Source organism: Mizuhopecten yessoensis, unplaced genomic scaffold (genome assembly GCF_002113885.1).
Source record: "Mizuhopecten yessoensis strain PY_sf001 unplaced genomic scaffold, ASM211388v2 scaffold1689, whole genome shotgun sequence".
NCBI classification, from domain to species: Eukaryota; Metazoa; Mollusca; class Bivalvia; order Pectinida; family Pectinidae; genus Mizuhopecten; species Mizuhopecten yessoensis.
Window position 1 is genome coordinate 326460 of NW_018404172.1, and position 17519 is coordinate 343978.

At 40.7% G+C, this 17519-nt stretch overlaps 1 protein-coding gene across 1 annotated transcript in view; it reads right to left on the reverse strand.

Annotated features, from left to right (window-relative positions):
• Positions 1-624: 624 nt before the first annotated feature.
• Positions 625-17519, reverse strand: part of LOC110466688 (xanthine dehydrogenase-like) — an 80387-nt gene continuing 63492 nt past the window's right edge. Inside the window, exons 28-34 of the mRNA XM_021523371.1 lie at positions 16723-16851; positions 14921-15051; positions 10037-10174; positions 8533-8656; positions 4646-4742; positions 3144-3251; positions 625-2322 (exon numbers count right to left, since the gene is read on the reverse strand). Coding sequence (XP_021379046.1) covers positions 2249-2322; positions 3144-3251; positions 4646-4742; positions 8533-8656; positions 10037-10174; positions 14921-15051; positions 16723-16851 — 801 coding nt within the window. The 3' untranslated portion in view covers positions 625-2248. The remainder of the gene's footprint in view (positions 2323-3143; positions 3252-4645; positions 4743-8532; positions 8657-10036; positions 10175-14920; positions 15052-16722; positions 16852-17519) is intronic.

Sequence of the window (17519 nt, forward strand, 5' to 3'; positions counted from 1 at the left end):
TGGTTTTAATCTCACCCTAATCTTAAAAGTGGACTAAAATACAACTACAGGCAGAATATCAGTGTTTGATTCATAAAAACTTATTAAAAGATTTAAACATATGACGCCTGTGACCTTGAATGTTGAACAAGGGCATTAGGTTGAACAGAGTTTATAGTCTTCAAACCCAGCATGCTTCTAGCAAAATATCATTACCCTGGACCTTTTGGTTATACAGAACAAATCATTTAAAGATTTAAACATATATTGACCACTGTAACCTTGAGTATGGGCGAAGGTCATTCATTTGAACAAACTTGGTAGCCCTTCATACCAGCATGTTAATGGCCAAATATCATCACTCTCGCCCTTTGCTTATTAAGAAGAAGTCATTCAAAGGTTTTAAACATATTTGACCCCTGTGACCTTGAATATAAGTCGAGGTCATTCATTTAAACAAACTTGATAGCCCTTCATCCCAGCACGTTACTGGCCAAATATCATCACCCTATGCCTCTTGGTTATTAAGAAGAAGTTGTTTAAAGTAAAATATTGACGACGGGCGACGGACGGGCACCACAGCATAAGCTCACTTGGCCCTTCGGGCCAGGTGAGCTAAAAACACAAAGACAACATAAAAAATGTTTCAATTATCAAATTTTATTTTTTTTAATTTATTACTATAATTTTTTTTATCATCATAACACCAAGTATTGCTTCTACTATGCAGTAAGCAATTCTCCTGATTATTCTACTTCACATCAATCTTTACATACTAATATATCAATGGTATATTTTTATTCTCTTAACAATTGTAAAAATACATCAGTTGTTAAAACACATAGCACCAATTTAAGTGTTCTTAAGTATATACCACTTACCATTATCTTAATTACTTTGTCACATATCACATATACATTTGGTATACAAATATTTGTACTAGTATCATGTAGATCTGTATATTGTATATCTCTATGCTATCTACTTGGTATGTTACAATTTGTTTGAAAACCTATTTTTCTAACACAGCGACATGTATATTTGACAGCATTTCTTTCGATCATTTTAGCTGGAATGTAATATTTCTTCTTCAGATTTGTCAGTTTTTAGTATTTTATTTTGATTGCTCAATATATGACTTAAGTTTTCTTTATCATCTTAATATAAAGTATTACTTCTATTATGTAGCATGCAATTTTCATATATACTCTCCCTCACATCAACCGTTACATACTTACTGCTGTTGAGACAGAGTTAAATGAATATTGTTAAGGTGGCCACGCAATTAACTATAATATTCATTGACCAAATCACTAGTCCACACACATATGAATACATATCAACCATCATATTTTTTGCGAATGTTCTATCTTTTCCTTTAAGATGATGACGTACACACATATAGCGGGCTTTGGGTTCATCATGCATTCTCTTTTGAGTTCTTTTTAGCTTATGTCCCAGACTCTAACTTTTCTGCTGTTGTTGGTGGGGATCACATGTCAGAGGTATTTTCTGCTGTTGTTGGTGGGGATCGCATGTCACAGGTATCTTCTGCTGTTGTTGGTGGGGATCACATGTCAGAGGTATTTTCTGCTGTTGTTGGTGGGGAACTCAGATTGAAAATATACGTTTCCTTTATGAATACAGGTTTTATTGAATTTCTGGGGTTATTCTGTACCGCACCTGAATAACCCTTTTAGGGTCTGTTTTCAGTTACATGAACAAGCGGGTAGTCCTAAATTTTCCTTACTTTGGATATGGACTTAGATTCCGTGCTTTGGAGTACGACTCAAAATATTGACAACAAATGTGTCATAAGTCACTTTCATTTGCTGTTAACAACTCCACATAATGTCAAGTTTATATAGTTATTACTTCATGGGAAGTTGATTTTCACATGAATATTTATCAGTTGAATTTAAACAAGATGATCTGTCTTTCCTCTGTGTTGTAAACAGAAATCTCAATTGGAAGGTCAGTTTTTTATTTGTCCAGAATGAGACTTTGCCAATTTCTGGACAATCAAGAAGCTTACTTTATCGCAAGAGTTGATATCTGTCAACATCACAAAGGAAGTATCATTTGTTTGCAGTCATCTTGACGAATTAGCACTGAATTGCAAAATATGTAGTTATATCACATACAGCTGATTTACAGGGTTATACAGTCCATTTATAGGATTATTTCCCTCTACATTGTATTTAAAAGTTATTGTAGCAGTATCATGTTTGCCCCAATTCGGGTTGACATGGACCAGTAAACTATACCACTAAGCAGTGAGCACCATCTGGTCTGGATTCAGAAGACAAGCTGCATTGATTTTCTCAACTGTTGCAGGTCCATCTGAAAATAAAATGAAAACTCAAATTTATTTCATTTTCATTTCATGGTTTTCTGTCCTGGCTATTAGGAGACATTATTGATAACTGTTGCAGGTCCATCTGAAAATAAAATGAAAACTCAAATTTATTTCATTTTCATCTCATGGTTTTCTGTCCTGGCTATTAGGAGACATTATTGATAACTGTTGCAGATTGTCTTAAGGAGATTTACTATTGAAGTTTTGGTGTGAAAAAAAACCTGTAGCAGAACTAGACTGGGTTGATTGTCGGCAACTCAATTGGTCGAGCGTCCATCTAGAGTTCGGAGGGTCACGGGTTCGAACCCCGGTCGGGCTGTTCATTTTTCTTCTCCTGTTACAATACGATAGAAGAATTTTGTTGTGCTAGCACTGAAGACACTTACTGAGCCAGAAGATGTTCTGTCCAATTTTTGACCTGACTTACTATATAATCCAGCATAAGCATTTTGAGGAGACTTTTTTTTATTTTTATTTTTTTTTACCATGTGTATATGGTTTTATTATAAAATGTCAATTTTTTATTTTTATTTATTTTTTTATTTTTCACAAGTTTTATTGATATATAAAACAACAACAACAAAAACGTCCACTCACTCACAAACATTGTGATGCCATTACCTCAATCATCATCATCATCATCATTTTGAGGAGACTTTGTGTTCTGTCCTACTGCTCTAACAGTGGGAAAAAGATGTTCTATCAAACTGTTCTTGCATCTACATTGAGGAGACTTACTGAATTGGAAGAATGTGTCCTGTCGTAGTTTTAACCAGACTTACTATAAACAGTTTTAGAGACTTACTTAGTGGGAAGAATGTGTTCTGTCCAATTTCTTCTCTGGCAGCCTCTGCTGCATGCTTGAGGGCAAACAGGGCAGAACAGCTCATACAGAGGGGAGGCTCACCACTTGCTAGAAAAAAACATGAAAGATTTTGTAAGATATTTAAAAAAAGTTATAAAATTCCTTATACCACAGTATTCATGTGTGTACGAGGGCTGACTCACCACTTGCTGGAAAAAAACCACATACAATTTTGTCTTTAAACAAAGATTTACATAATGATATACATGGGTGGTTGGGTGGCACAGTGGATAGCGCACTTGCCTTCACCAAGGCAGCTGGGGTTCGATTTCCCGGGCCACCAAGAGTGATTAATGTAAGTTGAAATAACTTATTTTATACTTGTTGTAAAACAAATAAAGTTTATATTTTTAAAGATAAACATGTTTGTCAGTCAGCCGGCTCACCACTCCCTGAAGAAAAAAAAACCATAAATCCCTTAAGCTTATGTTTGTGCCAGTGGTAAGTTGAAATCCAAATTTTGATGAAAATCTGTGAAGAAATAAAGCCAGAAGAGCTGTGACAATGAATAGCCATGAGGGACCAGGACTGACATGGGCAGCACCATATGCCCCTCCCCAATTTAGTGGGGATCAAAATGATCTAAATATTCCAATACAGTCACAGGGCGTGCTCACCTGTAATAATGTTAGGTGAAATCTATAGTGAGTATGTGTTTGTTACCGACTTCCTTTTATATCGGTTTTCAGTAAATTTTCATGCCCCACCACGAAGTAGTGAGAGGTGTATTGTGTTACCCTTGTCTGCACATATATCAATTTATCATATAAATACTGTGTTATGCAGTGTCATAAAGCCATCACATAAATCATGTTTATGTAAAGTGTGTAATATCACTCCAGAAATGACGTCACAATCGAACAGGAACAATCAATGTGACATCATTCATTGTGAAGCGAACAAAATTTTCATTGTTAATTTATTATTTCATTCTTGAGATAATTTTACTGTACCGACTGACATTATAGGGGAATTTACAGTTCATAAAATGAAATTTTGATATCCTAAAGGTGGCTAAACACCAGGTGAAAGACTTCAAAAGGAAAAAGGCATATCTGGCTTATTGTTAAATGGCTTCAAAAATAGGACAATTTTAAAAATAAGCCTGTGATTCCTTACTGAGGATGACCTTTAGATCTGAGAACCCCTAATGGGTTAGGTGCATTCTTTAGGTGCACCCTGAAGTCTACTTGTATAAAACAAACCTTTAGATCTGAGAACCCCTAATGGGTTAGGTGCATTCTTTAGGAGGTGCACCCTGAAGTCTACTTGTATAAAACAAACCTTTTGATCTGAGAACCCCTAATGGGTTAGGTGCATTCTTTAGGAGGTGTACCCTGAAATCTACTTGTATAAAACAAACCTTTAGATCTGAGAATCCCTAATGGGTTAGGTGCATTCTTTAGGAGGTGTATCCTGAAATCTACTTGCATAAAACAAACCTTTTGATCTGAGAACCCCTAATGGGTTAGGTGCATTCTTTAGGAGGTGTACCCTGAAGTCTATAGGAATGTCCTTTCCTAGGGGAGGTTTGTACTCCTGAAACAGAAAACACATTGTTAAAAATTATTATTAGTGTAAATGAATATCTACTAAATGTTAGGTTGGAAATGCAATAAAAGTCACAATGACCTTGACCTTGACACATTTACAGCAATGTGAATTAGTTCTAACCCTTTAAAGTGTAGAATGTCTGAACCTTTATGTCAGTGAATTGGGATGGGGGTTTGGAATGAGGTCTGGTGGTGACGATAGGAGTTTGAGATGGTGATGGTGTGCTTTAGGTGGAATTGCTGGTGTGGGATTTGATTGTGTGTGTCAGTTTGTGTGTGTGATAACTACTGTTTCCATCACAAATCATCACCAAGGTGTTGTTGGTGAGAAGTTCTCCTGTGGTAGAGTCATCCATTAGTCCCTCAGTAAGTACCTACCCAGGTGTTGCTGATGAGGAGTACTCCTGTGGTAGGGTCATCCATTAGTCCCTCAGTAAGTACCTACCCAGGTGTTGTTGGTGAGGAGTACTCCCGTGGTAGGGTCATCCTTTAGTTCCTCAGTAAGTACCTAACCAGGTGTTGTTGGTGAGAAGTACCCCTGTGGTAGGGGCATCCTTTAGTTCCTCAGTAAGTACCTACCCCGGTGTTGTTGGTGAGGAGTACTCCTGTGGTAGCGTCATCCTTTAGTTCCTCAGTAAGTACCTAACCAGGTGTTGTTGGTGAGAAGTACCCCTGTGGTAGGGGCATCCTTTAGTTCCTCAGTAAGTACCTACCCCGGTGTTGTTGGTGAGGAGTACTCCTGTGGTAGGCTCATCCTTTAGTTTCTCAGTAAGTACCTACCCAGGTGTTGTTGATGAGAAGTACTCCTGTGGTAGGGTCATCCGTTAGTTCCTCAGTAAGTACCTACCCAGGTGCTGTTGGTGAGGAGTACTCCTGTGGTAGGGTCATCCATTAGTCCCTCAGTAAGTACCTCCCCAGGTGTTGTTGGTGAGGAGTGCTCCTGTGGTAGGGTCATCCTTTAGTTCCCCACTAAGTACCTACCCAGGTGTTGTTGGTGAGAAGTACTCCTGTGGTAGGGTCATTCTTTAGTTCCTACCCAGGTGTTGTTGGTGAGGAGTACCCCTGTGGTAGGGTCATCCTTTAGTTCCTCAGTAGGTACCTACCCAGGTGTTGTTGGTGAGGAGAACTCCTGTGGTAGGGTCATCCTTTAGTTCCCCACTAAGTACCTACCCAGGTGTTGTTGGTGAGAAGTACTCCTGTGGTAGGGTCATTCTTTAGTTCCTACCCAGGTGTTGTTGGTGAGGAGTACTCCCGTGGTAGGGTCATCCTTTAGTTCCTCAGTAAGTACCTACCCAGGTGTTGTTGATGAGGAGTACTCCTGTGGTAGAGTAATCCTTTAGTTCCTCAGTAAGTACCTACCCAGATGTTGTTGATGAGAAGTACTCCTGTGGTAGGGTCCTCCTTTAGTTCCTCAGTAAGTACTTACCCAGGTGTTGTTGGTAAGGAGTACTCCTGTGGTAGGGACATCCTTTAGTTCCCCAGTAAGCACCTACCCAGGTGTTGTTGGAGAGAAGTACTCCTGTGGTAGGGGCATCCTTTAGTTCCTCAGTAGGTACCTACCCAGGTGTTGTTGTGGAGGAGTACTCCTGTGGTAGAGTAATCCTTTAGTTCCCCAGTAAGTACCTACCCAGGTGTTGTTGATGAGGATTGCTCCTGTGGGAGGGTCAGCCTTTAGTTCCTCAGTAAGTCCCTACCCAGATGTTGTTGATGAGAAGTACCCCTGTGGTGTTGTTGATGAGGAGTTCTCCTGTGGGAGGGTCATCCTTTAGTTCCCCAGTAAGTACCTACCCAGGTGTTGTTGATGAGGAGTGCTCCTGTGGGAGGGTCATCCTTTAGTTCCTCAGTAAGTACCTACCCAGGTGTTGTTGATGAGAAGTACTCCTGTGGTAGGGTCATCCTTTAGTCCCTCAGTAAGTACCTACCCAGGTGTTGTTGGTGAGAAATACTCCTGTGGTAGGGTCATCCATTAGATCCTCAGTAAGTACCTACCCAGGTGTTGTTGGTGAGAAGTACCCCTATGGTAGGGTCATCCTTTAGATCCTCAGTAAGTACCTAACCATGTGTTGTTGGTGAGGAGTACTCCTGTGGGAGGGTCATCATTTAGTTCCTCAGTAAGTACCTACCCAGGTGTTGTTGGTGAGAAGTACTCCTGTGGGAGGGTCATCATTTAGTTCCTCAGTAAGTACCTAACCAGGTGTTGTTGGTGAGGAGGACTCCTGTGGTAGGGTCCTCCTTTAGTTCCTCAGTAGGTACCTCCCCAGGTGTTGCTGATGCGGAGTACTCCTGTGGTAGGGTACTCCTTTAGTTCCTCAGAAAGTACCTACCCAGGTGTTGTTGGTTAGGAGTACTCCTGTGGTAGGGGCATCCTTTAGTTCCCCACTAAGTACCTACCTAGGTGTTGTTGGTGAGGATTACTCCTGTGGTAGGGTCCTCCTTTTGTTCCTCAGTAAGTACCTAACCATGTGTTGTTGGTGAGGAGTACTTCTGTGGTAGTCAGTAAGTACCTACCCAGGTGGTGTTGGTGAGAAGTACTCCTGCGGGAGGGTCATCCTTTAGTTACTCAGTAGGTACCTACCCAGGTTTTGTTGGTGAGAAGTACCCCTATGGTAGGGTCATCCTTTAGTGCCTCAGTAAGTACCTACCCAGGCGTTGTTGGTGAGGAGTACTCCTGTGGGAGGCTCATCCTTTAGTTCCTCAGAAAGTACCTACCCAGGTGGTGTTGGTGAGGATTACTCCTGTGGTAGGGTACTCCTTTAGTTCCTCAGAAAGTACCTACCCAGGTGTTGTCGGTGAGAAGTACTCCTGTGGAAGGGTCATCCTTTAGTTTCTCAGTAGGTACCTACCCAGGTTTTGTTGGTGAGAAGTACTCCTGCGGGAGGGTCATCATTTAGTTCCTCAATCACAAATCATCACCAAGGTGTTGTTGGTGAGAAGTACCCCTGTGGTAGGGTCATTCTTTAGTTCCTCAGCAAGTACCTACCCAGGTGGTGTTGGTGAGAAGTACTCCTGCGGGAGGGTCATCATTTAGTTCCTCAATCACAAATCATCACCAAGGTGTTGTTGGTGAGAGGTAGGGTCATCCTTTAGTTGCTCAGTAAGTACCTACCAAGGTGTTGTTGATGAGGAGTACTTCTGTGGTAGGGTCATCCTTTAGTTCCTCAGTAAGTACCTACCCAGGTGTTGTCGGTGAGAAGTACTCCTGTGGGAGGGTCATCCTTTAGTTCCTCAGTAGGTACCTACCCAGGTGTTGTTGGTGAGAAGTACTCCTGTGGTAGGGTCATCATTTAGTTCCTCAGTAAGTACCTACCCAGGTGTTGTTGATGAGGAGTACTTCTGTGGTAGGGTCATCCTTTAGTTCCTCAGTAAGTACCTACCCAGGTGTTGTTGGTGTGGAGTGCTCCTGTGGTAGGGTCATCCTTTAGTTCCCCAGTAAGCACCTACCCAGGTGTTGTTGGTGAGAAGTACTCCTGTGGTAGGGTCATCCTTTAGTTCCCCACTAAGTACCTACCCAGCTGTTGTTGGTGAGAAGTACCCCTGTGGTAGGATCCTCCTTTTGTTCCTCAGTAAGTACCTACCCAGGTGTTGTTGGTGAGAAGTACTCCTGTGGTAGGGTCCTCCTTTAGTTCCTCAGTAAGTACTTACCCAGGTGTTGTTGGTAAGGAGTACTCCTGTGGTAGGGTCATCCTTTAGTTCCCCACTAAGTACCTACCTAGGTGTTGTTGGTGAGAAGTACCCCTGTGGTAGGGTCCTCCTTTTGTTCCTCAGTAAGTACCTACCCAGGTGTTGTTGGTGAGGAGTACTCCTGTGGTAGGGTCCTCCTTTTGTTCCTCAGTAAGCCAGTACCCCAGTCCCATCACAAAGGCCCCTTCAACCTGTCCAATGTCTATCTCAGGGTTCAAACTGCAATTGCAAGCAAAAGTATAGTGGGGCAATCTTTAGCTCCCTATCAGCAGTAAGGGACAGTAAACCATGTATATGCTGTTCTCTAAGTTTTCTTTGTATCAGAGCTAAACATCATACTATTAGTGTGAAGCAGTATCTCCATGTACTCAGATTTTGGTCCCTAGTAGTTATAGTACAGATAGTATTTGTGCAGTCGACAAATCCTCACTGTTTTTGGTCAAAAGTAAATGTGAGTTTTAAAGTTGCCTGCTATTTATAATTCAGGATTCCTTTGGTCTAGGAAGTACCTGTGTACAAGATATGGTGTCTCTAAATGTGGGAAGTACCTGTGTGCAAGATATGGTGTATCTAGGCGTGGGAAATACCTGTGTACAATATCTGGTGTCTCTAGGTGTGGGAAGTACCTGTGTACAATATATGGTGTCTCTAGGTGTGAGAAGTACCTTTGTACAATATATGGTGTCTCTAGGTGTGGGAAGTACCTGTGTACATTATATGGTGTCTCTAGGTGTGGGAAGTACCTGTGTACAATATATGGTGTCTCTAGGTGTGGGAAGTACCTGTGTGCAAGATATGGTGTATCTAGGCGTGGGAAGTACCTGTGTACAAGATATGGTGTATCTAGGTGTGGGAAGTACCTGTGTACAATATATGGTGTCTTTAGGTGTGGGAAGTACCTGTGTACAATATATGGTGTATCTAGGCGTGGGAAGTACCTGTGTACAATACATAGTGTCTCTAGGTGTGGGAAGTACCTGTGTACAATATATGGTGTCTCTAGGTGTGAGAAGTACCTGTGTACAATATATGGTGTCTCTAGGTGTGGGAAGTACCTGTGTACAATATATGGTGTCTCTAGGTGTGGGAAGTACCTGTGTACAATATATGGTGTCTCTAGGTGTGGGAAGTACCTGTGTACAATATATGGTGTCTCTAGGTGTGGGAAGTACCTGTGTACAATATATGGTGTCTCTAGGTGTGGGAAGTACCTGTGTACAATATATGGTGTCTCTAGGTGTGGGAAGTACCTGTGTACAATATATGGTGTCTCTAGGTGTGGGAAGTACCTGTGTACAATATATGGTGTCTCTAGGTGTGGGAAGTACCTGTGTACAATATATGGTGTCTCTAGGTGTGGGAAGTACCTGTGTACAATATATGGTGTCTCTAGGTGTGGGAAGTACCTGTGTACAATATATGGTGTCTCTAGGTGTGGGAAGTACCTGTGTACAATATATGGTGTCTCTAGGTGTGATAAGTACCTGTGTACAATATATGGTGTCTCTAGGTGTGGGAAGTACCTGTGTACAAGATATGGTGTCTCTAGGTGTGGGAGTATAGAAGTTTTGTTCCCTGTTGTTCACTGGTCAATCTTACCTCTCTCCACAGTCGTACAGAAGGTCCACCCGTGATATCTGGTACTGACCCGTCAGCACATCCAGCTCCATCTCAGAGCAGGTTACTCCATAGCTGAAGTATTTTGCTCGAACATCTTTGTTCAGAGTTGGTGATGTCCTAAAAATTATTATACTCATCATGATATATTGTCAGGGCTTAAAACCTATTGTGTCAATCATGTGTATGAAGAAAAATTGATTGAGAAGTTAAATATAATGCATTATTTCACTGGACAAACTTCAATCTAGAGACGGACAGAGGGACAAACACTGAACACTTTGTTTCCAGTATACCCCTCCCTAACCCCACTTAACTTGGTTGACAAGATTTTTAGTGATTCAAAACCAACTAGAAATTCCAAGCAAGATTGAAAAATAACAATATTGTGGAAGGTATTTAAAAAAAAAAAAAAAGAAAATTCATGGAATTTTCTGTCCCCCGCTTGCAACCAAATATTGTAGGTTAACATTATTGAGGCTAGGTTTAAACATGTGAGTATCGTGCTGTTGAGACATAATGTAAAGCTTGAAACCTGAAGAAAATAAAGAGCCCCATACCTCATTGATTATCCGTAAATATGCACAAATCACATCGGTTAGCAAACTTAGCATGAGTTGGATGTGCAAAAGGAATTTAGTTGAAACATCTTAACAATATCTACAGCAACACGTACTTATTGTAATGGTGGACATTTACAGATGTCCACCAAACTGCCCCCATAGCCGTTAAGATGTATCAGAAAAGGATCGCGTTCCCATAGTACAATTACAATGTACATACCGGTACTAAATTTGAGTGAAATTGAGCAATTTCTAAATTGCAACCAATCAAAATCCTCCTTGTGGTTGCTATGGTAACGACACTTATGTGGTTTTATTTGCAGTCCCCTTATACCCCTATATACCAATTGTTATCAAAATCGAACAATATCTAAATTTTGACCAATCAGAAGCCTTCGTTTGGTTGCTATGGTAACGAAACTAATGCGGTTTTATTCGCAGTCCCCTAATACCCCTATATACCAATTTTCATTAAAATTGAACAATATCTAAATTTCGACCAATCAGTTTGTTTGTTTGTTTGTTTGATTTTGTTTAACGTCCTATTAACAGCTAAGGTCATTTAAGGACAGCCCCCCCTGTGTGCAAGATGCATGCGTGTAGTGAATGTGTGTGTATTTTGGGAGGCTTCGATATGTTAGAGTTTGTCTTCTTGTAATAGCGCGCAACTGATGCCGACTTTATAGTGCTACCTCACTGAAACATACTGCCGAAGACACCCAGCAGGACGCCCCACCCGGTCACATTATACTGGCAACGGGCGAACCAGTCGTCCCACTCCTAATTTGCTGAGCGTTCAGCAGGAGTAGAAACTGGCATTTTTAAAGACTTTGGTATGTCTCGGCCAGGGGACAGAACCCAAAGCCTTCCTCACATGGGCGAACGCTCAACAAATGGCCAAAAGTGAGGCATTGTCAAGGGAGACATTAGGAAGAAGAAAGTTATTTAGAAAGGAGAGAAGAGATAAGGTCCCAAATTTAGTCGCCTCTTACGATCATGCAATTGGGGGCAGCAGGTACAATTCTTACGCCCTACCTGCAGGACCAATCAGAAGCCTATTTGTGGTTGCTATGGCAACAAACCTATGCGGTTGAATTCACAGTCCCGTTATATCCCTATATACCAATTTTTATCAAAATGTAATCAAGTTTGATCGGTTAACATTTGTTGTAGTTATTGCACAGAAACAAAACAAACAGATAATTATGTTTTTTCGTTATTCAAGGGGCCATAACTCCGCCAAATGGGGTCCGTTGAAAGTGGTCATCGAACTTGGCCGAGCCATTAAGGCATTTAACCCTGTGACCATGTTTGAAGAAGTTTGAATAAAATCAGTTAATATTTGTTGTAGTTATTGCACGGAAACGAAGCGTGACAGACAGACAGATGGACAGACAGACAAACCCAAGTTAATATCCCCCGTTTCGGTGAAAGAGGGGAATGAAAATATACAAACCTTTGATAAATAACTCGAAACTGAAGTAATCTTAAGACTGTTTATTGAAACAGATTAAACTGCATTACTGTCTGGCAGTGATTTCACTTACCAGAACCTAGCTGTGAGGTCACTTACCAGTATCTAGCTGTGAGATCACTTACCAGTATCTAGCTGTGATATCACTTACCAGTATCTAGCTGTGAGATCACTTACCAGTATCTAGCTGTGAGATCACTTACCAGTACCTAGCTGTGAGGTCACTTTCACATATCTAGCTGTGAGGTCACTTACCAGTACCTAGCTGTGAGGTCACTTACCAGTAGCTAGCTGTGATATCACTTACCAGTATCTAGCTGTGAGGTCACTTACCAGTATCTAGCTGTGAGGTCACTTACCAGTATCTAGCTGTGAGGTCACTTACACATATCTAGCTGTGAGGTCACTTACCAGTATCTAGCTGTGAGGTCACTTACCAGTATCTAGCTGTGAGGTCACTTACCAGTATCTAGCTGTGAGGTCACTTACCAGTATCTAGCTGTGAGGTCACTTACCAGTATCTAGCTGTGAGGTCACTTACCAGTATCTAGCTGTGAGGTCACTTACCAGTATCTAGCTGTGAGGTCACTTACCAGTATCTAGCTGTGAGGTCACTTACCAGTATCTAGCTGTGAGGTCACTTACCAGTATCTAGCTGTGAGGTCACTTACCAGTATCTAGCTGTGAGGTCACTTACCAGTATCTAGCTGTGAGGTCACTTACCAGTATCTAGCTGTGAGGTCACTTACCAGTATCTAGCTGTGAGGTCACTTACCAGTATCTAGCTGTGAGGTCACTTACCAGTATCTAGCTGTGAGGTCACTTACCAGTATCTAGCTGTGAGGTCACTTACCAGTATCTAGCTGTGAGGTCACTTACCAGTATCTAGCTGTGAGGTCACTTACCAGTATCTAGCTGTGAGGTCACTTACCAGTATCTAGCTGTGAGGTCACTTACCAGTATCTAGCTGTGAGGTCACTTACCAGTATCTAGCTGTGAGGTCACTTACCAGTATCTAGCTGTGAGGTCACTTACCAGTATCTAGCTGTGAGGTCACTTACCAGTATCTAGCTGTGAGGTCACTTACCAGTATCTAGCTGTGAGGTCACTTACCAGTATCTAGCTGTGAGGTCACTTACCAGTATCTAGCTGTGAGGTCACTTACCAGTATCTAGCTGTGAGGTCACTTACCAGTATCTAGCTGTGAGGTCACTTACCAGTATCTAGCTGTGAGGTCACTTACCAGTATCTAGCTGTGAGGTCACTTACCAGTATCTAGCTGTGAGATCACTTACCAGTATCTAGCTGTGAGGTCACTTACCAGTATCTAGATGTGAGATCACTTACCAGTACCTAGCCGTGAGGTCACTTTCACATATCTAGCTGTGAGGTCACTTACCAGTACCTAGCTGTGAGGTCACTTACCAGTAGCTAGCTGTGATATCACTTACCAGTATCTAGCTGTGAGGTCACTTACCAGTATCTAGCTGTGAGGTCACTTACCAGTATCTAGCTGTGAGGTCACTTACCAGTATCTAGCTGTGAGGTCACTTACCAGTATCTAGCTGTGAGGTCACTTACCAGTATCTAGCTGTGAGGTCACTTACCAGTATCTAGCTGTGAGGTCACTTACCAGTATCTAGCTGTGAGGTCACTTACCAGTATCTAGCTGTGAGGTCACTTACCAGTATCTAGCTGTGAGGTCACTTACCAGTATCTAGCTGTGAGGTCACTTACCAGTATCTAGCTGTGAGGTCACTTACCAGTATCTAGCTGTGAGGTCACTTACCAGTATCTAGCTGTGAGGTCACTTACCAGTATCTAGCTGTGAGGTCACTTACCAGTATCTAGCTGTGAGGTCACTTACCAGTATCTAGCTGTGAGGTCACTTACCAGTATCTAGCTGTGAGGTCACTTACCAGTATCTAGCTGTGAGATCACTTACCAGTATCTAGCTGTGAGATCACTTACCAGTATCTAGCTGTGAGGTCACTTACCAGTATCTAGCTGTGAGGTCACTTACACATATCTAGCTGTGAGGTCACTTACACATATCTAGCTGTGAGGTTACTTACCAGTATCTAGATGTGAGATCACTTACCAGTATCTAGCTGTGATATCACTTACCAGTATCTAGCTGTGAGATCACTTACCAGTATCTAGCTGTGAGGTTACTTACCAGTATCTAGCTGTGAGTTCACTTACCAGTATCTAGCTTTGAGGTCACTTACACATATCTAGCTGTGAGGTCACTTACACATATCTAGCTGTGAGGTCACTTACACGTATCTAGCTGTGAGATCACTTAAAAGTATCTAGCTGTGAGGTTACTTACCAGTATCTAGCTGTGATATCACTTACCAGTATCTAGCTGTGAGGTCCCTTACACATATCTAGCTGTGAGGTCACTTACACGTATCTGGCTGTGAGATCACTTAAAAGTATCTAGCTGTGAGGTTACTTACCAGTACCTAGCTGTGAGATCACTTACCAGTATCTAGCTGTGAGGTCACTTATACATATCTAGCTGTGAGGTCACTTACCAGTATCTAGCTGTGAGGTCAGTTACACATATCTAGCTGTGAGGTTACTTACCAGTATCTAGCTGTGAGGTCACTTACAAGTATCTAGATGTGAGATTACTTACCAGTATCTAGCTGTGAGGCCACTTACACATATCTAGCTGTGAGGTTTGTTACCAGTATCTAGCTGTGAGGTCACTTACACATATCTAGCTGTGAGGTCACTTACACATATCTAGCTGTGAGGTCACTTACCAGTATCTAGCTGTGAGGTCATTTACACATATCTAGCTGTGAGGTTACCTACCAGTATCTAGCTGTGAGGTCAATGCCGTCAGAAGCACACTGTTGTATCAAGTCTTTCCACTTGGCGTTTGGCATCTTGGCTTTGACAGGTGCAATCCTGGCCAGTAATGTGTCACAGCAGTTTGCTATAGCCTGATTACACAAAATCTATTATAAGCAGCTTGTACCGGTATGTCATCAACATATTTCATTCTCAACTAAAGAAACACAAACTCATCTTATATCACTAACTTTATAACAGTGAGGTATTAACTTTATTCTATGGAATAAAACAAAGTAAGCAGAGGCTCACATAGATATACCCCCTGTTCCTCCTAATCCTACTCATCACCTTTGACCCTTTAACCTTGACCAATGACCAAAAATATAATCAAGTGTAATAGCAATAGTATAAATTCAAAATTGAGAGTTTGCTATTTTAATATTGATAGTAATTATCAATTGAATTAATAGTCTGATATTTCTTAAATATATCTCCTGCAAAAATTAAGCCACTATTACAGTATATGGTACTTCATCCATTTGTCATACACATGAACAAAGTTTTATCTGTCTTCTGCCATTTTAAGCTGTGATCTTATGATGACTTACACATGTGATAAGGATTTTGCTACAACTTAATTGATACAGACCTTTTCAACACCCTTAACAATGCACATGTTTATACCGACCTACAGAAATGTGTCAGTTTATAACTTTGGGTATACTGTAGACAGGTCCAACACAAATGCCCTTTTTAATTTAACAAGAGGAACATTGGACCTGTATCGCTCACCTGATTTTATATTTAAGTCATTACAACTGAATGCATTAGTACATCTTTATATGAAATTTCCTCAAATCCAGACAAGATCTATGTTCTAACCCAACTGGGACCACAGTATCTGACTTTCAACTAATCAGGGGCCTCCATTGAGTTGCCATGTTAACAGATTTTGAAATAAGTAATATGTCATATTACAGGGTGTGATTAGACAATACTTTAATTTTCATTCAACTATAAGCTTTTATAAACCTAGAAACCAATTTTAACAAGTTATGAAAACTACACCATAGAATATGATAATCTAGCTGTATCATTTCTTAGGACCGCAGGGGTCAAATCAACCTCATTCAATTAAGAAATGTTTGCAGGCAATTAGGGGATATTAGGGTCTTAAAGCAAAATATAAGATAATTTTCCTTTTTGGGGTCCGTCTTCCTAGCCCCAGGGTTCGAACCAGTCTCATTTATTTAAGAAATGATTGCCCTCCCCCAATGAAGTTTCAGAGCAAATTTGGTTGAAATCTTCTCTGGCGTTTAGGAGGAGATGCATTTTAAAGCAAATATAGATAAGTTCCCCTTCAGGGCCCCGCCCCCCTGGCCTCAGGGGTCGAACCAACCTCATTTATTTAAGAAATGATTGCCTATCCCTAGTGATGCTTCAGACTTAATTTGGATGAAATCCTAAATGGCGTTAAGCAGGAGATGCGTTTTAAAGCAAATTTAACTAGTTCCCCTTCAGGGCCCAGCCCCCCTGGCTCCAGGGGTCGAACCAACCTCATTTATTTAGGAAATGATTGCCCTGCCCTATTGATGCTTCAGACTAAATTTGGTTGAAATCCTCTTTGGGCGTTTAGGAGAAGATCGGTTTTAAAGAAAAAGTTGACGACGAACGACGACGACGGACAATGATTCTATTGGCTGCTTATAATCACATGACTCTGACTTTTGACACACACACACACACACAAATTATCACAATTGTTCTGGTCACTACGCCAATTTATATAACACTTGATTCTATTGGCTGTTTTAAGTCACCTGACAGCAGAGTTCGGAGGTGATGCTGCCCCCAGTGGTGACACTGCCGGCGTTGGTGACAGTGTTATTGGCCACCACCCTGATCATGTCTATGGAGATCCCCAGCTTGTAAGCGCAAACCTGGATAGTCTACAAATACAGTCAAGTTCAAAAGGTATTTTATCTAAAAATCAATGAATTATCACAAATTACTGCATGCAATGTTATAGACACAAATGTGTACATATTGGCTATCAAATCATTACAAACACAAACGTGTACATATTGGATATCAAATCATTATAGACACAAACGTGTACATATTGGTTATCAAATCATTATAAACACAAATGTGTACATATTGGATATCAAATCATTATAAACACAAATGTGTACATATTGGCTATCAAATCATTATAAACACAAATGTGTACATATTGGATATCAAATCATTATAGACACAAACGTGTACATATTGGATATCAAATCATTACAGACACAAATGTGTACATATTGGATATCAAATCATTATAGACACAAATGTGTACATATTGGATATCAAATCATTATAGACACAAACGTGTACATATTGGATATCAAATCATTATAGACACAAATGTGTACATATTGGATATCAAATCATTATAGACACAAATGTGTACATATTGGATATCAAATCATTATAGACACAAACGTGTACATATTGGATATCAAATCATTATAGACACAAATGTGTACATATTGGATATCAAATCATTATAGACACAAACGTGTACATATTGGATATCAAATCATTACAGACACAAATGTGTACATAT